Consider the following 20,848-nt stretch of genomic DNA (forward strand, 5'->3'; position numbering starts at 1 on the left):
CTGGAGGACTAAGAAAGTGGAGCCAGTGGCATTATATTGACTCCACTGATACTATCCTCCTAAATTAAATGGTGGAAGAACAAGGCCTGCCTGTGAGATAAAGTCAGGACCTACTTGATCTACCAACAATGTTTTAATGGCCGTGAGAGGGAGTGAGTTCAAAGTCATGTGTTTCTGTAGTAAAAGGTTGGGTGTGTTTGATTTGAATCTACGTTAAACTGTATTTCAGGGCTGTTGTGTTGTTTCTTGCATTTGTGCTTTTGATTTGTGTCTCACCTGTGTGGTTTTGCTCACAGGCCCTTGGGTCCCTTTGTTCCCGGCTCCAGCACTGGGTGAGGAGGGACACTGGACGTGCCTACTATTACGGTAACCGGTTTGAAAACTGTTTTTAGCCACAGAAACCTGTGTGAGACCAGTGTTGCCTTCTGAAAGGGCTTCACGTGATGCCCACCAGTGGCAGCAACGTGTATTTGAAATCACAGGGAATTTGAAAAAGGGATCCTTCTCTGGCCCACCCTGAAGAGGTTTGGGCAGCCCTGGCAAAGTCCCCAGTTAGCTGCCGGGGGAGGCATGGTTGGGGGTGTCCTCTCCTTTGGGAGTTCCTGATACTGCAGTTGTGCAGGGATGCCTGGATCACTGCTGCACATGAGGACTGCCTGTGGGCTTCAGCTGGCCAAAACTGAGCTTTAGGCATGAGTTTCTGTCCTTTGCAGAGGATGGATTTTGTTGTGTGCCAGTAAATGCACATAAGGAAAAGGAACAGGAAAAAGATGACCCAACAGGTGCCAGGAAAAATGTATCTTGCAGCACATAGTGTTAGAGACAAGGACACCTCATTTTTAACTGACTGTTGCCCTTCCATATGATGTAGTTCAGCCAGAGTTCCCGTATACAGGCCAGAGGTAAGATCTGGTTTTGCCTCATCTGAGAGACCTTTCAGTGCAGAGAAGTAGGTCTCAGATCAACAGCTCAACACAGTTCTCCAAGTTGAGTGCTATACCCCAGATTCCAATAATCTGAATACACTTGGTGAATAAACTGAATACAGAGAGATACAGGGTTGATATGAACTTAGTAGACCTCTGTGGTGGAAGTCGTGGTCTCCCTGGAAAGGATTTATATAGAGATTGTTCAGACCAACAGCTGGTTTTAAGAAACACAAGTTGTCAAGTTTCCTTTGTTGTATAAATATTTAAGTGACTGGGTTGGGATTCTTGAGGGAGGAAAAGCTTGGGTTAGTGCCAACAGGTGAAGCTTTTATTAAACAGGAACATACAAACTCATTTCCCTTTCTGTTTTTAACTTAGAGGCCAATTATTGCTTTTTTGTTCTTTTTTTCAGATAGTTCTGTCACTGCCTTAGCTGTCCTGTACCATGCCTGGTGATGACCATGGTGTCATTCTCCTGAGCAGACTGCTCTGTACTCAGCCTCCTGGTCTGCATTCTCCAGTAGATTCACCAAGCTGGCAACATAACAACAGAGCTGTTTGGTACCTTGGAGTCCCACTGCAAGGGTGTCTGAGCACCTCACCCTTGGCCCAGAAAATCTGCTCTTGCACAGTCCAGCAAGAGGGTTGTGAAGTCCTGGCAACTGCTCGTTCAGTTCACTACTTGGAAAGTATTTTGCCAGGTTACAGCTATGGTTTAAACACTTGAGGTGAAAGCTGGTGGTTGGGAGTGGAGTGGTGGGTTCACCAGCAGCCTTTCTGCATTAAAGGCTGTGTTTGGAGGTTCAGACGTCCTCATACCTCTGCTCTGATACCTGTGTGTTACACTCTTTCAGGTATCGACTTGAAAATACGAGTGGGGCTCTGGTTTTGGCTGATAGGGGTAAAACTTGTTCCAGTGGGTAGAAGTTGGACCCAGTCAAGGAGTACATTTTTAAGCAAAGAATGTTGTTTTCCCACCACTTCAATGCCCTGCACAGGAGCTGTACCGTAGAGCTGCTGTTCTCTGGGATGGCTGTGCCAGCATCAGCAGGGCACACATGGCCACCTCCTGCCCTCTGCACTGGCAGTGGTTGCTGGCTGAGTCACTTGTTCCTGGTGGACACAAGCTGCTCTGCTCACTGGCAGACATAGCAACTGAAAGTCTCTGGCCTGCTTACAGCAGGTCTGACAAAGTGACCATAACAACCTTTTCTGCCTTGAAAATACCTTAATTCCTGGTAGGTTAAGAAATTACCCTGTGTGGTATAGCTCAGTGTTGCTAAACCCATCTTCTTTTGAGGCTGGTGAAACAGATACCCAAGAGCAGATGGTACTAATCACTGCTGTAGCAACATATTCAGCTCCTGGTTTTGTGCTTTCTAAAGGCCTCTTTTGGCAAGGCTTGTTAAAAGCTATTTGAGGAAGAACAGACAAGCTTTTGACACACAGTTCTATGTAAAATCTCTTCATTTGCCAACAGTGTTTATTTGTAGAGACTTTGCATATTGTAGAGGCCACTGCCTGTTCCTGGCTATTCCCCAGAATGGAAACTTGAACCAATGATTTTTGTGATGAATGTGCAATAAATCTGTGGTAAAGCTTCTCTGTTAACGACTCTTGATTGAGTTCAGGTAGTTTTGACATAAACAGATGAGGCTGTTTAGAGCTGGCCTGCTTGACAGGCAGGGCCTGTCTTAATTGGTGTCTGGGAATGAAACCCAAACAAGGATGTCTCAACTGTGTGCTGGGCCAGAGTCCTTCCAGCCCCACTGGACACCCAAAGCTTGCAGGGCACAGCATTGGAGTGGAATTCTTCAGTGCTGAGGAGAACAGATCTGTGAGTGTGGAGGGAGCATACAGCCAAGTGGAGGTGAGCACAGCCAAAAAGAAGCGGCTAAAAATGTTGCTTTCGGTTGCACTGTAAGGGCAGTCAAGCACTGCAAAAAGCCTGTCTTATCTTATTTTCCCTGGATGAATGCATGAGAAGCATGGGCATTCTGTAAAAATGGCTTGTATTTGAGACTAGAGCAGGCTTGGGTATTGCAGAAAGCGTCACTGGGTGTGTAGGCACGAACAGCTCACACGTGGGGGAGGTGTGTTTGATTACCTTGTGTTGCAGACTTCATGTAGCAACAAGAACACTTGATGGGGAGATCAGCTTCCTGGCTGGAGTGTGTTCAGCTCCAGCAGCAGCTGTACAGTGATTATGCCTTTTGCTATTTTTGTTTTTCTTCAAGTTATTAGCTCTTGAGTAGACTCAGGAGTAGAATTAACTATTGCTTTGGAACTGGGGAGTTCCCCAGGCTTCAGGTGGGTGTTGGGGGAACAGTGATGCAGCTGCCAGTGCTGCATGGTGACAGTGTCACCTCTGAGAAGGATGGTATCCATTTCTAATGAGAATTCTGGGATGCCAGTAGAGCTTGTGACCACGGTGGCTTTCAGCTAAGATCCTTCCCAAGAGGATGTAAACTCCTAGGGGCTCAGGCATGGCAGCTGGTTTGCATCAGGGTTGCTTTGCTCTTACTATTGGGAAACAGCTGGAGTTTTATATGGAGTATGATGGAGCAGTTAATGCTGAAAGAGAGCATTGTTCAGTGCAGGTTTCACGTAGGTGTGGTAGCTGCAGAACACAGGTTATGGGAGGGCAGTCCATGGGGGTGTTGTAATTCCAGTATGTATCCTTAAGATACCAGGTGTTTCCAGTGCAAAGCAGGGGTGTACATAATGCTGGAAGTGTGAGTTGAATGTGTGAAGGTGCTGGGCAATATCTGCGTTGAAAAATGACAGTCTGCAGTTCTCATAGTCCAGCAGGATGCCAATCCTTCTGGGAGGAATAGTAATTCTGATGTCAGGTGTCATCCCACTGTGCAGGAATTCATACTTGTGCCTGTAGGCAAGAAACACAAAAGAGCTGAAGGCATCCTGGCTGCTGTCAAAGGGAAGCACTTGCTGCACAAAGGTGCCCAGGTTGCTCACGAGAGTCAAAGGCAGTGATGTTAATGTGCCAGTGTCCATGGCAGAGCCAGCAGTGCAGCTGAGGCATGAGGGGAGCTGGCATTTCTGCAGGCAGGTATGACATACTGCCATAGGTAGGACAGAGATCAAAAACAGTTGGGTATAGCTGGATTTAGCTGCCTTTATCCAGATATGTCATTTCTGGGCTACATGGATCTTTTACCCTCTGTGTTCCCACTGAGGTTTTGGTAAGGTTTACAGTTAAATTCTGCATCTCAGATTTTACTCTGATTTGTTCCTGGAACTGCCTGTTTCAATGTGACAACATCTAATTTCAGTGACACTGTACCACAGAGAGACCCTTCAGCTTGATTCACTAGCACTGTCTCAGAGTCAACAGAACTGGGTGCTTCGAAGATGCAAAGCTGCAAAAACACAAGTTCCGAAGCAAGAAAGTTGGGCAAAATAACCCATACCAAATGCCTCTGTAAAAAAGCAGGAGGATTTGCTTAAGCGTTCCAGTATCCTTCCAACACCAGTTTACAGTGACAACAGTGGAATGTCAGAGGTGCCTTGTGCCTGGTCTGAGCTGATACAAAATCTCTGGCTTCTCTGCTTCCCTGCCTGCAGGTGTAAGAGGTGTCCCTGTCAGAGACCTGCAGCCTCCACAGCCCTTACCTTGAGGGTGTGATGATGTGCCTCATGCACCAGGATGAGTTGTTTGCCCCCAGGTGACCATGTCTCGGAGTGTTCTCAAAAGCCACACCAGTTCTGTACTCTGTATCTTCCTCAACTTCCACCTCCCAGTAATGCTTGCCTGGAAATGGGATCAGACTGCCCAGGATCGCAATACATCTGTGGGAGACAGGAGGATGTGTTTTGGCAGGGCTTCTCTATAATGCCCTTTACAGTGTTTAGATAGGTTCAGGTATGTATATACCTGGACATTACATAGCAAAAAACAAAAGCCACTTTTCCTGTCTCCTTAGCAGTGCTGTGTGGATTTTTGACTCCAGTGAATTCCTCATGCTGAGGAGCTGACACCCAGCCTGCAGGTTTCTTTGCGACACTTGCCCTGTTTTTACTTGTGGGTAGCTTTGTAGAAATGAGTGTCCTGGGCACTTCCAGGAAGAGGGAGAACAGCATCCTATACTGCCTGGGTTTTCTAGGAAAGTTATTACTTGTTAAAAAAGAGAAGGCTCTGGTGAACCCCAGCATAGCAGGGGAAAAAAAGTCTACAGATTTTGCATTTTCTTTCCAAACAGTGCAGGGTTTTGAATGTTACTCACCATTAGGAACAGAGCACTGTAACAGCATGAAGTTCCTGGGGCACCTGGGGAGGAGGGAACCTGTCTATGCTGTGTTTGGAGATTAGGAAGAATTGAACACGGTAGGGGAACTTGTAATATGCTGGTACCTGGGCCATGAAATGAATGATGGGAACGATGTGGAAAATAACTCTTTTGAAAGTTGTGTAATAGAGACAGACAAAGACAATGTGCTACAGAGAGACCCTGCAGCTTGATTTACTGGCACAGTCTTGGAGTCAAAGGAACTGGCTGCTTTGAAGATGCAAATGTGCAAAAAACACAGGTTCTGAAGCAAGAAAATTGGGCAAAATAACTCATTCCAAATGCTTCTGAAACACTGTAAGGTGGAAACATGAATCCTGTAAGATTACACCTCAGCTTTTTCTTGGGGAAAGTACATGGTGTATTAGCTGTCATTGTCAAGGGGGACAGCAGGTTTCAAACACGTACAACTTTTATGTTTCTATGGTAGTGTCTAAAGTTGTAAGTTACAAAAGAAAAGGATATTGCTGGCAGACAGTGAGCTTTTCTAGGCAATGCTGAGAGACAGCTGCACTCAGCATTTGGAGGGCCTGGTGTGTGAGGATGGGCATGCACAACACAATAGCTGTACTCTGCCTCTGCAGCTGCACTTGCTTAGAGTCAGTGTACAGTTCATTGCAAGTGCATGTAAATGTCTTGGGAACAGCTTAAAGGCTGCTGAAATCAGGACTCAGAGGGGCTGTGTTGCTACTGCTTGAGAAGGAAAAGGAATGATGCAAAACGGATGGGTAAACATCTGTGAACAAAACATGACCGTAGTAATGAGAGCTGCAAAGCCACCAAGGCAAACCTGGGCTACACTGAAGAAGCTGCCACGGTTAGGAAATACATCAGCCTTTAGGAGACCACAAAACTTCAGAAAGAAGAGTTTGCCATGTAATTTCCTTGCAGTATGAATGTTAGGCATGAGAAGTTCATGTGAAAGTTCATGGTGGTACCAAAACCTCGGCCTTCGAATGAGATGAGTGCCAGTTCTGGCTGTAGACATGAAACATGAAAGAATCCTGTAGAAGTGGGATGAAATCCCATTTAAGATTCCCCTGATGGCTTTAACGAATAGGATCACCAGTCTCCCAACTCTTTTCTACCAAGCCCTCTAGTAACACTGCATTTCCATGGAGGGACTAAGTTGTAGACTTGTATTATCCTGGGATGCAGATGCCTATCCTGGTTATATGGTGTTTCTGTGGTTTTGACTGGAAATAGGCATTTTGGAAAGCTTAGTCTTTCACTTCAATGGCAAAGGGCCTAATTATTTTTTGAAAGTAATATCTGTTGGTCCAAATAGTATCAGTTATATTTTTCACAAGAGGTAAGTTTTCAGATCCCTCTCCTTTCCTTAGCATTTGTTATGGCACCTAAATACCTGTTCAAATTTAGCTCAGTGTGCCAGACATGTAAGTAGGCTTGTACATAATTGTGGCTGCTGCATCTGTAATCCTCTTTAAGAACTTGCTTTATCTTCCAAGTTCCAAAGATCAGCTGGAGAGAGAGATTTCAACTCAAAAAATTAAGCAGAGCTGCTGAAAGCCCCATTAGACATTTCCTGGCACCTGTTAAAAAAACCAAAGAAACTGAAATGCTTCTGTATACCTTGTAAAGCTGTTATCATAGACAGGCAGATCACACTCTGGGTTTTCCAGTTCATCACATGAAATGGTAAATCCATCATCTAGAATTGCCAGTAAAGGATGGGCTGTGTCCTCATTAAGGTAGAAGCAGGTGCCTGCAAGAGAAAATGCCTGAGGATAACTCCCGTAATTCCTTATAGCATTAGGATTTGCAGCAAGGGTATGAAATGTTTGGGTCCACAAAGAGATTCACCAATGCTCTACAAAGAATCTGTGGCTGATACTGAGAGGACAAGATAATTTTAAAGTTTTTCTAATAAATGGATGTTTTACAGCTTAACACTGTTTAGTTTCAGCCTTGTGAAAAGCAGGGGACTTAGCCTGGTTTTGAACCCCACCAGGGCTCAAAGCTGCAGGCATTGTGCAGGAAGTAGCTGTTCAGAGATGAGGGTCATCCCTGCAATGGACTGTCTGGTTTCAAGTAATCTATTTTTAATCACTGAAATGAGAAAGGGGGCTTAAAGGAGCCTCCATGGCCTCACACATCCACATAAATGCTGGGCACAGTTTGAAGGGAAAGGATCCCTCATGCTTCAGCACCTCCCTGGTCAGATGAGCCCTCAGAGAGATAAGTCCAGCCCAGGATACAAATACTTCTGCCTTTCTCCCTGCAGAGACTTCACAGAGCAGGTCTGATGCACTGGGCCCTGAGGAGCAGCCACGAGTGGCACAGCTGCTCTGTGTACTTGGTGCTTGTTTATCCACCCCAGAAAGGATCAAAGGCCATTCCCAGTGTTGGAGGTGGGTTCTTGCAGCCGACAGATCAATTTGCATCAGCTGTTTGCATAATGTAGACTCCAAAAAGATAAATCTCCCCATGGTAATCCCAAATGAAATCATTATAATCAAACTGCAAGTTACTTCATTGCAAATACAATACAAACAATGACAGGGCAATTACAGGCATGTGCTGCTGAAAACAAACACATGCTGTGCAAACAGAATGGGCAATTTCAAAGATTGAGTTTGATTTAAGCAGTTGGAATACACACAAACGATGGTAACACAATGGCGGTCTTCCTCTCCAGGGATTTAAGGATGAGCATTTCTTTTCTGTGGTGTCACTGCTGTGTGGCAGACAGTTTTACTGAAACATAACCTTGTGTGGTCATCTTGCTGAACAAATACAATTTGCAAATCTCTCACAGAAGGTAAGGGCACAAGAGACACAGGTAAGGTGTGAACATATCTGTGAGTGGTGTGGGAGATTTGAGACGAGCCAGTGAAGTTGCAGTGTCATTGCAGCAGTGATGAAGGTGAGCACTGGTGTCTGCTAAATGGCTCTAGAAAGTGCTGTCTCAGCCATACCTTCCAGCAGCAGCTTCATTACATGGTAATCTCTGAAGTAAAATCACACTACAACTTTCCTCACTGGTGTGTCAGTCCTTTGCAGACTGGCAATATGTGGGCATTGGGTTGATACTGTCTATTAAAATGTTTAGAAATTAGTAACTTTCAAGTATCAAATGTATCAGACAGCAATAATATAAATTACAGAGCTAAAGCAATGCACTTACTGTCACAAGAAGTTGGTTTTTTGATTCCTAAAAGGTTACCAGGTGTGTAATTAGATGAAAGAGATTAGGACCTGGTCCAGAGGCCATTGAAACCAGCAGGAATCTTTCTGTTAAGGTAATGCTACAATAGGCTGCTGGAGTTGTTCCAAGCTGTACAGTACCTGTGGTGTGTATCAGGACAGGTTCACTTCTTTCACTGGAGCCACCCAGGTTTTGGGCTCTGACACAGATGTGATACTTTTGAGCTGGCTGGAGGTGAATTAGGACTTCACAGTTAGGGATTCCAACAATAGATCTACAGAAAATAAATCCATGGAAAATGATAGGGTAGAGAACAAAGGTAGATCTTTGAGATTATTTTTCTGAGCAACAAAGAAGAAATTACACCTCTCTTGTATCCCATCAACAACATTTTACCTTGTACTGTTGTCAGTAGCAGGGCAAGAGAGAGTCTGTGGCAGACTGCAGATTTTTACATTTTACATTTGCTTCTGCCCTTTTCCCATACCCATAATTCTCATATAGTAATTTTTGATTCACATTTATATAACTAGTTTTACTAAGAGGATTATTTATAAATGTCAATTCACCAGAAGGTCACAGGTCCTTTCTTAGTCCTATCAGATGCCAAATGATTGAAATGGTTTCATCTCTACAGGTCATGGGCTTAATAGAAGAGTAACTCACTCAGTAATAATATCATCATTTTCTTCATCTGTCAGCTTGGACAATTCAACCGTGTAGGAATCAACAGGGTTAATGTCTCTGGATTCCCAGCACACCAGTGCTGCATTTTCACAGCTTCGGATCTTTTTACTCTTTATGGTAGGTGGTGAAGGAGCTAAAAAGTAGGCAGAAGAACAATTAAGCTATTGCTTGAAGATGTTTGCAACCAACATGATTTGAAGGCTTAAAAAAATAGAAAACCATTGTTTACTAATACTGTATAGTTAAAGAAACCTGCCTCCCCAATGGACAATAAACAGCAGGTAGAGTGATTGACAGTACTAGTTAAAGACTTCATTTGGACTATAAAGGTCCCAAGAGAATTAAACAGGGAAGTAACATAAAGACTGGTTACACAGCTGTTTTCTATCATTAGTTTTATCTTTGTCATAAAAGTGCATCTCTTCTCTGTTCTGAGATGTCAAAGATATCTGGAACAAGTACTTGAAGGTCTCACACTGACTTGCTCAATCTGATGTCAGGATTTCACACAATGTGCTTGACTGCACTGCAGTTAAAAAGAACAGCATAACAGGTGAATCCACAAAATACCTATAGGCCAATAAAAGAAGAGCTGGCATTCATCTGTCAGAACCAGGAAACTTGAACCTTATTCACAGCTGGTCTACATGCTTGCATTTAAATAAATTATTTTGTCTCTCTGCTTCTGTTTCTTCCACTCTAAAACAGGGACAGTTGGCATGACAGGCTGTCCAAATAAAAGTAAGGAATTCCCATGCAGTCAGTAGGCATACATCAGAAGAAAGAAAGTGCCCAGAAAGCATTACTGGCATAAAATTCAGAGATGATTTTGAATTTCACTATGAAGGTCACAAAGCCATATGAATAAAATATTTTTACCTGTTACATAAACTGCTCTTTCACTTGGTGGACTGATACCGGAGGCATTTAAAGCACTGACCCAAAATTCATACTGTGTATTTGGCACCAGATCAGTGATGGTACAGTATGTTTCTTTGACTTTCAGTGTATGCTCTGAAACAACAACAACAAAGCATTTACAGTCCCTTTACACAGTTGCCCACTCTTCCCCAGAGCTGCATCACATTGTGGAGTTGGGGTGCATTGTTTTGTGTGCTGGCTCCAAGAGAGCTCCTTGTGCTCCACACCCTTTGAGCATCTGTCAGGCAGTTTCATGATGCCTTCCTCTAAAGCAGCACAAATCAGATGGGACAAGAGATGAAGCTATTTTACTACTCATTTCTCATTCTTCATCCTGTAAAATTTGGATAGCTTCTGCTTTTCTTTCTCAACTGGCCATTGGCACTCTACTGGCTTCCACTTTTGAAGGTTCTGCAAGAACAGCATTAGCAAAGTAGTTTTGTCACAAGGCTGGGACATTTTACAATGGTTCTGTGGTTCTTTGTGTGCCTGTGCATCTTAGGGAGTTACAGCCTATTATTAGCACTAAGATAAGCTGTAAAATCATCTGGGGGTTTCAGTGGGTGTGCTGGTGATATGATGATTGCTCTTTTAAAATACTGTGCTTTGCTGTGGATGCAGCACATGTGTGTCTAATGCAGTGCCCACCCTCCAGAAATCCTCCTGACTCCATGCACTGTCCCCTTCCCATTCCTGCTATCCTTGCTGCTGCCATGTCGTGTCTTTGCTCCTCTGACTGGTCCTGCTGCAGCTGGCAGCATGGCAGACCTGGCAGGGGAAGAGGGACAAAGCAGATGGTGGTGGCAGATATGACAGTTTTGGTGGCAGAGTGCACAAGGCGTGCAGAGGCACTTTGGAATCAGCTGGATTTGCCAATGGAGGGCTGAGGTGTCCCCTTGGGCCCAGGCCTTCTTACCTGCTTGCTCATCACTGTGCCTCTCATTGCTCACTGGTTTGTAGCACAGCTGGTAGCACTCCACAGTGTCATCTGAGAAGAGGCCCCAGCAAACTCTCAGGGAGGTGCCAGTTGCTGCATTGGGAGCCTGTGGATTGATCACAGGGGCACAAGGAGCTGCAGAGGGGAAAACAGGTCAGTTTTTGAATGTATAATCATGGTATGTTGTACCTCTCCTCTCACAAAGGTGTTTGCACAAAGCCTTGGCACTGAACAGGGTCATATTCTTCCCACATGGAGAAAAGTCAGGAGCTGACTCTGTAAACAGTTGCAGATAATAATCAGGTCACTGGTGTGTGAGAAGTAGTCTTGCTTCAAATCAAAGTCAAAACAACAAAATAAATAAGCCTCAGCCTACCCCTTCTCTGTAAACTCGGCCTCCCCTGCTCTGAGGGCTGTTCCAGTGAGCACAACATCTGCCACTGCTGCCAACTGCCCTGGGGATCAGGGAAAAGCTCTACAACAGGGGGTCAGCAGCACAAGCAAACAAGAACCAAATGCCATTTTATGTTAAGAAAACAGAGCATTGGGTGTAAAAAAAAGAATATTGTTCTTTCTGACTATTTGTGATGCACCAGAAAAAGATTTAAAATTTTAGGGATTTTTTTGGGTTACTCAAAATTTGTTTATGTTGTGTTGTTTCCTGTGGATTATGGGGAAAAAAATGCTTGCTAAATAGCAGAGGAATAAGTCACTGAAATCTGTTTACCAAGAGAAGCTGTGTAAGTTATTTAAAATAGTCTGGGGTTCCTCTCTATTTTGTTCAAGCAACTACAAGTTATTACCAACTAAGCATGCCTGACCCCTCAACAGAAGGGGGTAATCTTCATGAGTCTTCTAGGAAATCATGCAGCAAAAGCAAGGAAGTCCCAATTTAACAGTAATTCTGGTAATTTTATATTGAAAACAAATGGAAAAATATCCAAAAATATCTTCCAGTGTCTCTGTATATATAAGTAAACAAAAAAAACTAGAAGGAAAACTAGGGAGAAGTTAATTCTGCCTTTGCAGATCTCCTTTAAAAGAAGCAATGCTTAATACATATCCTTACTTAAATGTAAATAGGTCTGAAATAATGATCAGTTAGGAGGAGTACCTGGAATAGCATTAATGGAGTTCATTAGTTGTTCAACTTCAGAGACATCTATGACCCGCTCTTCAAAGTCTGGCAGTGTTGAAAGCTCTAAATCCACTTCTTTCTTTAAGAATTCTTCCAGCCTGTAATTGTAGAGGGAAAAAATAATGAATAATTGGAAGTACCACAGTGTTGGAGATATCTGCCTATGATACCTATTGGTAAGAGAAAAAGAACAGCAGACTTCAAATTAACATCTATTTCCTAAAAAATAATTTCCAGTGTTTTCATAGCTATACAAGCTCAGCCTCCCTGTGCCTATAGCTTGGAGATACATGGCCATCAGTGCTCCAAGATGCCAAAGAGAGCTGGCTGCTGCTGGCACTGAGGGCCACCCCTGTGTGCCCTGCTTCTGCAGTGAGCTGGCTGCACACACCATGCTGCCAGGGTGCAGGGGAGTGAGGTGTGCCCAGCACCTTGCTGTGGGAAGCACCCTATCAGCACCATAGCTTTCCTTATTTTGAATTTCCACTATTCCTAATTCAGGACCTCGTGGCTCCAGGTGCTGTAAATTTGAAAAAAGGGGTATCTTTTCTATGTGTTTTCATGAACAATAACAATCAATTAAGAGGGTGATTCTTGCATGTGATTTAGTGTGCCCTAAAATTTCTTCCAATTGCTCCAAGATTTTTCAGTATCTGTTTTGAGCTCCCACAGCCTGACTTTCTACCCCACTATATTAATGCATGCATAAGCCTGTTAGAGTATATTTAGGGAGCTCAGGTTTAGTCTCATTTGTATCCAGAGCATTTCTTTTAAGAGCTTTAGCAATCCTGTTTCTCAGTGAAATTAGTTCCTTATTACTAAGCTGAAAACACTGATTTATTCAGGCTCTAACTCTCCTTTTGGATTTCTTGAAATTGGATCCAAACAAGTGTTGAGTGTTAAGTTTCTTAGAGCAACTTTTTCTGATGCACTTTAAAACAAAAATACTAAATATTTCAGCAGCTCTAGTGGCTTAGACAACATTTGTGTGCCTGAACAAAGTCCAGAACACGCAAGTGTCTCCAGTAACCCATCCAATTAGCAGGAAGAAATGTGACACAAAATCCCAGACTGTGATACTACCTGTCAACCATGGTTACTGCTGCCTGTTGGGAAAAAAAGAGAGAGTGTTAAAGATAGAGAAGTCCAGAGTCAGACTGCATCATGCTGTTGACCTGTCTTACATAAATTGTCCCAAATGCAGCCCTTGGAGTGAAGTAATTGGCTCTCACCCAGCTCTGAGAACAAAGCCAGCCCTGTCTATTCAAATGGACAGATCTTGGCTAAATTTACAGTAAGATAATGAGCACTATCAGGTAGTCATCAGTGTCTGCCCATCTAGACTAGACCAGTTCTTCCCTTGGTTGTCCGAAGTGCCAGCAGATCCCTCACAAACAAAAACCAAAATCAGCTGGGCAAAAGAACTCAGTGAAATGGTCTTCACTGGAGGGAGTCTGAGCAGTGCATGTAACTGGAAGGGAGATGTACAGTCCCTGGAGAAATCTAAGCAGCTGAGAGCTCATGACCAACAGGTATTCACTTCTTGATGAATAATGGTTCTTAGGGGTGATGTAAAACTGTTTACAAGCTAAGGAGAAAATACTGTAGAAAATGTTTGCATTTCAGAGATGCAGAGGAATGGGGAAAAGTCAGCTCACGTGAAGAACTCAGCAGGTTGGAGTCACACAGCAAACTGACCCACTGGAGTAGACTGGAGGTGTTATGAGATTTGTTTGTTGTCCAGTTCAGAAGTTACTGTCACTGTGCTACAGAAATGCTCCTACCCACCTGAGTCACAGGACAGCTCAGGTTAGAGCAATCACTCATCATCAGTGAAAATTCTCATTTTTTTCCAATTATTTTTCTACCTGCCAAAGAAAAATACCTTCTTGACACCACCTCAAGAGTGGGATTTCATCCATCACTTTGCAGGAGCTCTTGATTAGTTTGGAACCTCCTGTTCAGCTGAACTTTCCTCCAAAATGAGCAAGAATAGGAAACATCTTCTTAAGTGATTGCATCAGCCTGCCTGCTGTGAGCCCAGAATAGAGCAAGAGAGCTGAACCTGCACAAGGCAAGGAACACTAAGTGCTTCCAGAGTTTCCCTAGACAAGCATTCCAGTAAGATATCTTCTCTCTGAACCCCAGAGTGGCTCACAAATCAATGAGCATCCAAATTACAAACTTCTGCTTCTGCGTTTTGCCCCCATTGTGTTGCCCTACTAAGTCAATGCCACCATGCCAAGCACCTGGAGCAGTGACAGCACCATGGACTGAGCATCCCAAATTCTCCCTAGCAATAAAGCTGCTTGGGACTTCTCAGATAGGGACTACTTGCAAGCAGCAAAAAGCACTGAGAAGGGGCTTTGACAGTTAAAGCTCTTTACCTTCATAAATTCAGCTTTGTCATTTTCCAGGAAAAGCTCCTGGGTTTCATCTGTCAGCTCCTTGCAGGTGTCAAGATGTTTCCCACAATTGACCAGCTGCTCATACAGAGCTTCCAGTTTCTGCCTCTTCTCTTCTCCCAGTGCATCCAGCTGTTCTTCATACTTCTGAGCAAGCACTTGCACTGCATCGTTGTAATGCACCTCAAAGTTCTTCTCCTGCCTCCCAAAATTTTCCTGCAAGGCATTTGAGGGTTGTAGCTTGGCATCAAGCCTGATCCATAGATCATCCAGAGGAAAATCTTACTCTGGTCTGCCTAAAATTCTCCTTACCAGACAGGTAATGTGTCATGATTTAATTCACAAAACTAGGACACAGTACCAGTACACAGAGGCTGTAATTTGACTAATGTGCATTTTTAGGGGTTTGCTCGGATAAGTCACCTCCAACGAGGCACAAAAGCATTGGATTTTGTTCCAGGCATAAGAGCAACAGAAATTACAAGAACAATGATGTAAGGGAACATAAACCCAGGGAGCACAACTAGGATATATCCCAGCCATAATCTCACAAGTGTTTCCACCAACACAGTCAAGCACATCCTTCCATGAAAGAAACCATGGCAACTCAGTGGGGTTCATGGATTTGTGCTGAGGGAGCTGAGCAGCTGGTATCCTCACTCACAGCTGGAAAAAGCATTAGGAAGGAAGATTTAAGGAGCAGGCAAGGCTTTACTGCCACTGCTCAGGCACTGATGTCCTCCTGTGCCACATGCAGCAGAGAAAAGACCGTAGTGCCTTGAGTTATTGCTTCAGTTTGAACTTGCTGCCAGCTGACCTCCTTCCCCTGGGGCCAAGCTGACAGCAGCCGAGCAGGAGCACAGTTCTTGAAGTCATCAGCTTGAAGCAGCTGGTCCAAGGATTTGTCTGGATCTGACACTTCTGTGAATGAAGCTGAGGGAACACACTGCTGCACTCTGGATGGATAGTTAGATCACAGCTCTTTGGCCATTTAAAACTAAGATGACATGAGTGGTGGCCACTTTATTTCTGAATGCAAATTTCTGTGCAAATTATAAATGTGGTTTTACTAGCCCACTTGAAAAAATCATTAGGATGAGTTTTCCTGAGTACTAGGAGTCTAGGAAAACCCCAAGATAACTCTGTGCTCTGGTACTGTAAGTACTCACCTCATTAACAACTGAACTCTACGAATGTCAGTATGACTGTCAAAACTGTTTAGCCCCACTACCATAAAGTTAGCCTAAGAAAAAATGCCTTACCTCTACAGTGATGAAGATTTCCTCCAAATGGCTGGCAACATTTTCCATCTGAGCAATCTGTTCTTCCAACTTGCACATGTTTTTATGGATCTCCTCCTACAAAACACCCAGTGTGATTCTTACTATGTCTGAGAACAGTTTTAGAGGCACCATGGTACACCTGTGTTACTCTCACCTTTTCACTTTCCACGGCATTGGGGAGCTGAGCAACCTCGTGATCCTTGTGCTCACCAAATAGTTTGTCAAAAGCTCGGATTGGTATCTTGCAGGTAGAACAAAAAACATCTGCTGCTTCTTCCTCTTCCTCCTCCTCCTCACTGACAGCCTGACTGTTCCACTCATCTGACATGCCACCACTGCTTAGCCCCCCTCTGGACCATATGTTGCTCTCAGCCTCATCATCTGCTCTGGCTTTGCTCTGATTTTCACCTTGAGAAGCCTCATCAGGAAGTCCTTGTTGCTTTGTGCTTTGACTTGGATCTTTCACTGAAGACCTGCTTTTTGATGAGTTATACGTGGAGCCTTGTGATCCTGCTTTTTCTGTGCGAGCAGGTGGCCATCTGCTCTCCACCTTCTCCAGATGTCCTTCAAGAAGCTCAAGCTCTTTTTCTCTATCCTCATCAAGTCCATACATCTTAGCCAACTCTGCAACCTCCTTTTCCAAGTCATAGCCACCTTCTTGCGGGCGCTGAACTTTTTCACTACTCAATGCAAATTCCCTTCTGGTATCCCCCAGAGATCTGTCTCCTCGACCAGAGAGCTCTTCAGGAAAGATATCAAACCTCTCCTTTGATCCATAAAGATCCATGTGATAAAATATCAAACCTTCAGTCTCAGGGTCACTAGAATCTACTGGTGGGGAAGCTGAATGATCACATGACTGGCCACTGGTCTCATAGTCTCTCGTGCTGCCAGATCTGGATGACATTGGTATCCTCAGCGAGGCTTCTGAGATGGTGAGTCTCAAGCTTGTAAAAGATAAGAAAGATCTTTAGCTACATACTTAGATATCAAGCATGAGTTTTTCTTGCTTAAAAGTATATATATGGAATAGATTTGGCTGAGGACTGCTCAGGTCCTGGAGGTAGGCGTGGGAAAGACCAAAGTCGGTACCTTCACTCTGTAAGTGAAGCTTCTGAAAGGAAGCCACAGAAAGCTTGTTTTTTTCTCACCTCAGTGCAAAGCACAACAGAGAGCTGTCTCTGGTGTGCACCCTCTTTTCTGAGGCTCATCTGTGACACTGATGCCTGATTTCCAAACTGTGGAGTAGTCCTGTCCTCAGCTCAACACTGCGACTGTGCTTCAGGCACAGTTAATGCTGTTCTGTGCAATTGGAAATGGCCTGGTTTGAAGTCTGCTCACCCTTCAGCTGCTGTCAAGCATGTTTTCTGAACTGTCAGTCAGGCATAATGTAGAATGTCCTCTGTTGTGACCACTGATGCCACAGAACATACCAGTAAATGCCCTGAAAAGTCCTGTTCTGGATTTTTCAAGCTGCCATTCTTAATACTGAAACTTGAGTCCAGGTCTTGGGTCCTTTCTAAAAAATACTGCAGAGAAAAAATACTGCAGAGAAAACATACTGCCCTTTGGGGCTTCTCATGTGCCGTGAAAAATAGATCTTTTAACATATGAAGCATACAGTAACTAGGGAGCAAGGCAGGGCATTGACCTCTGCACTGAGAGATGCCTGCTTTGACCCAAACCTTGCATATTTTGTCCATTCTGTGCAAGGAGGGAGGTGTGAAAAGAGCATGTGCAGGTGACATACAAAGCTGTACGATAAAGCAGATGTACATGGGACAACATTAAAAGTGCAAAGGCAATTTTAATACTGATTCCCCAAGCCCACTCCTTCCAACCAGCCTGTATTAACAGCAGTGAAATAATGCTAGTACAGAGTCAGAGATCTCTCTGAGCTGAAACCTCCCCGCAGTCCTCTACTGCTCACCAGCATGAATGGAATCATGGCTACAAAACTACTCAGATCAATTTCATCAGCAGTTTAGTACCACAAGCAAATGAGTTCATGGAAAAATTTCAGCTGAATATCAATTAATCTGTAGTTACATCTAGTCCTAGCTAAGTGAAGCATATGAAAGCTTTAAAATCACTTTCTCACAGAAAAAAAATGCCAAAAGATTGGTCAGACATCAATGTTATCAGAGCTTCTGGATAAGCTTTCACATTAAGTTTGCTTTCAAACTACTTTTTATGGTCTTTTTAGTTTTGAGTAGCTGCCATTACCTCAAAGTTATTTCAGCAATACTTTACTAATTTTCCTGAGAATTGCTTAGCTAACAGAGTCAACACAATCAGTGACTTATTAGAAAGCAACTTCCCAAACCAGTGAAAAATACTGAGACATTTTGCACTCCCTGGTTTTATATCTCTGGCTGAGTCCAGCCTTACGAATCTGTAAGAAAACCCACACAGAAGTTCACCACGTGTCTTCTGGCACTGCAGACATGGGTGTGGATTCTACAGCTAGCAATATCCTACTATAGACAAAAACACTGAAGTTAGGCAGAAATACTATTTATGCTAAAGGCAGTAAAATAAATAATGCAAATTCTAACATTTTAAAAAGAGAAGAGGTCTTGACACATACCAGAAAATGTTGTCTGGCTCCCGCAAAGACTTTTTTCCCCATAATTATAACAATAAGGCTTGCTTTAGAAGCTACTACTAATTAGAAAAGTGAATTAACATGTAGTTTTCCTACCAAAATGAAATAAAATATATTTAAATAAGCGTAATTAAGCTCGTCTGCAATCCTGCTGCCTAAATAAGATTTTCAGATGATTGCTCAGTGTTTGCTTGCTTTGCAGGCACAGATAAAATTACACGAAGCACGTTTAAGTCCGTGACCGTCAATTATCGTAAATAAATAACAAAGAATGTTACTACCTAAAAACTTGCCTTCTATCTTAGGACGTCATAAATTCTTCTGATAGCTCAGATGGCATCAAAGTTAACTTCTATTCCCCCTAGTAAAAATTAATTCACACGAAAGCAATTCCTTTCCACTTTCCTATGACTGCAGTTGGAAGACTTACTGCGGTAACCCTACCCTGCCCCTTTGCTCAGATAGGCACATGCCAGCAATGAGCAATGGCACAAATATAGATGTGCCCCGGCTGTCCTTCAGCAGCGTGCTACTTGAGTGTCACCAGGATGAATGTCACACACTGAGAAAAGGCTCTGAAGGTTGATTCCTGGATCTGAAGTACTTAGAACAGTTACAGAGCCCTCACTAAAGTCAGAGTACCCTCTCACTTTTGGAGGTGGTATTAATAAACCCTGCAGAGCTCAGTCATTGCCTCTGGGTGTGATTTCCAAGGCAGAGTATTTCGTGTGGGATACACAAAACGTGCAAACAACTCACATGGCTGGACATGTGCTTACAGAGTTGCACAACTTAGTGGAAGTATCTGTTCTGTTCTTTGCAAGCACTTACTGGTGAAGTCCTCTCAAATTAGCAGGAGCTTTTCTATGGGCTGAGTTGGAATCACGATCATATATTACAAAAAAAGATTAAAATTTAGAATTTAGAAAAAAAAAATCATACTGTTGCATATGCCTATTATACATATGCATACATCCTCACCCTGTGTGTGTATGCCAGACCTCTGGAAAGCTAATTACAGTGAAGAAAGTGGCCAATGGCCCTGCTAGGGAGGTTTTCATAGGAACATATCCCTTCAGTCTGTGCTCAGTAGGGGTACACCTGATAAAAACCAGGCTGTGTATTACCACTGACTATTGTGACTGCTGTAGCACTTGAGCTTTGCGTATCTGCTCAAACCCACAGCTGCCCAGCACACACAGGCTGCTGCTTGTGAACACGCTACCGAGCCAGCCTTGCTGGCAATAGATTTTTAAGCACATTTGAGAATGTTGTATTTTATATGGCTTGAGCTCAGGGGATACCACAAGGGACAACGTCTATTAGATCTTGACACAGCTCCGCTTTTTCCTCCTTTTCCAATTATCTTGGTGTCATTTCCTCACTTTTCTAGCTGTGCAATTGTTTGCTGTTTGGTGAGGAATCACAAGTTAATTGCCCATGTAGGCACGATCTCATTACCACTAACAGTGCTTCTATCATCTGTGAGATTAGAGTAGAAGTGTTTTCACAAAAGTGATGCAGCCCTTGCTGAAACCTTTACATTTATACTGTCTGACAGATCTGATTAATTTTTCAAATGAGAGCTTATTTTTGCTTTGTGTTAAGCTACGCTACCTTGTAGGCCTTAATTTCTCAAAAAATAAGCAGTGTCAGCTTTGCTGCCAAAGACTGGAATATAACACTTGGTGGATAGTGAATTACATTCTACCTTGGACACAGGCCTGAATGAGGGAGCAGTGACACTGCTCTTTGCTCCCCTCGGTGCCTGTGAGGCAGCGTTTGGGTGGCATTTATACAAAGCACGGTGACCTTGGGGCTGAGCTGGGTGTCAGGACAGGCACCCTTTGGCTGTTTGTGGGTGCAGGGCCCCAAGGTTCGGGTGCTGGCTCAAGGAATGTGGGGGTTTACCTGGCTTTGCAGAAAGCAACAACTCGTGGACTTTTGCGAGGACCACAGGAATGATGGCTTGGGAGAAAACTGCCCCTCAGGCAGCGGCATAAATGCAGGGCTGTGTTCCGTGCTCCCTGCCCACCGCTCCTTGCAGAAACAGTGGCTTATTTCACAAAGCTTTCCCCTTCCAGTACCTGAAGGAAATACATAGGAAAGATGGGGCAAGACTATTTGCAAGAGCACGTAGTGACAGGACAAGGGGGAACGCGTTCAAATTTGAGAGTAGTTTTAGATTACATATTGGGAAGAAATTCTTTACTAGGCGGTGAGGGTGTCGAGGCCCTGGCACAGGTTGCCCAGGGAAGCTGTGGTTGGCCCATCCTTGAAGGTGCTCAAGGCCAGGCTGGATGGAGCTCTGAGCAACCTGGCCTGGTGGAAGGTGTCCGCGCACACGGCAGAAGGGCCGGAACTCCGCGATCCCGCGAAAATCAGCCTTTCCCGGGACCGCCCCTCTCGCACCTTTTCCTGCTGCACTGTTTATTTTCCACGCCCGCCGTGAGGGCCGCCCTGG

General features: G+C 43.9%; 1 protein-coding gene and 1 non-coding gene across 5 annotated transcripts; one reads left to right on the forward strand and one right to left on the reverse strand.

Annotated features, from left to right (window-relative positions):
* Positions 1–131, forward strand: LOC138116734 (small Cajal body-specific RNA 15). The gene has a single exon (XR_011154319.1). It is a non-coding gene; the product is annotated as a small Cajal body-specific RNA 15 (non-coding RNA).
* Positions 132–2,631: 2,500 nt separating this feature from the next.
* Positions 2,632–20,372, reverse strand: FSD2 (fibronectin type III and SPRY domain containing 2). 4 transcript variants are annotated; one of them, XM_069025634.1, is made up of 13 exons: positions 20,296–20,372; positions 15,931–16,723; positions 15,756–15,851; positions 14,476–14,709; positions 13,172–13,194; positions 12,065–12,186; positions 10,930–11,085; positions 9,972–10,106; positions 9,072–9,225; positions 8,546–8,679; positions 6,830–6,962; positions 4,563–4,739; positions 2,632–3,816 (listed from the first exon to the last, which is right to left on the reverse strand). In XM_069025634.1, exons 2-13 carry the CDS (start codon positions 16,681–16,683, stop codon positions 3,564–3,566), a joined length of 2,370 nt encoding a protein of 789 aa, XP_068881735.1. In that variant the 5' UTR covers positions 16,684–16,723; positions 20,296–20,372; the 3' UTR covers positions 2,632–3,563. The 4 variants fall into 4 exon arrangements, with proteins under 4 accessions (XP_068881735.1, XP_068881733.1, XP_068881732.1 ...); XM_069025632.1 differs by lacking the exon at positions 20,296–20,372 and adding an exon at positions 18,678–18,909; XM_069025631.1 differs by lacking the exon at positions 20,296–20,372 and adding an exon at positions 18,666–18,909.
* Between the last annotated feature and the right edge of the window lie 476 nt (positions 20,373–20,848).

Source organism: Aphelocoma coerulescens, chromosome 10 (genome assembly GCF_041296385.1).
Source record: "Aphelocoma coerulescens isolate FSJ_1873_10779 chromosome 10, UR_Acoe_1.0, whole genome shotgun sequence".
Lineage (NCBI taxonomy): Eukaryota > Metazoa > Chordata > Aves > Passeriformes > Corvidae > Aphelocoma > Aphelocoma coerulescens.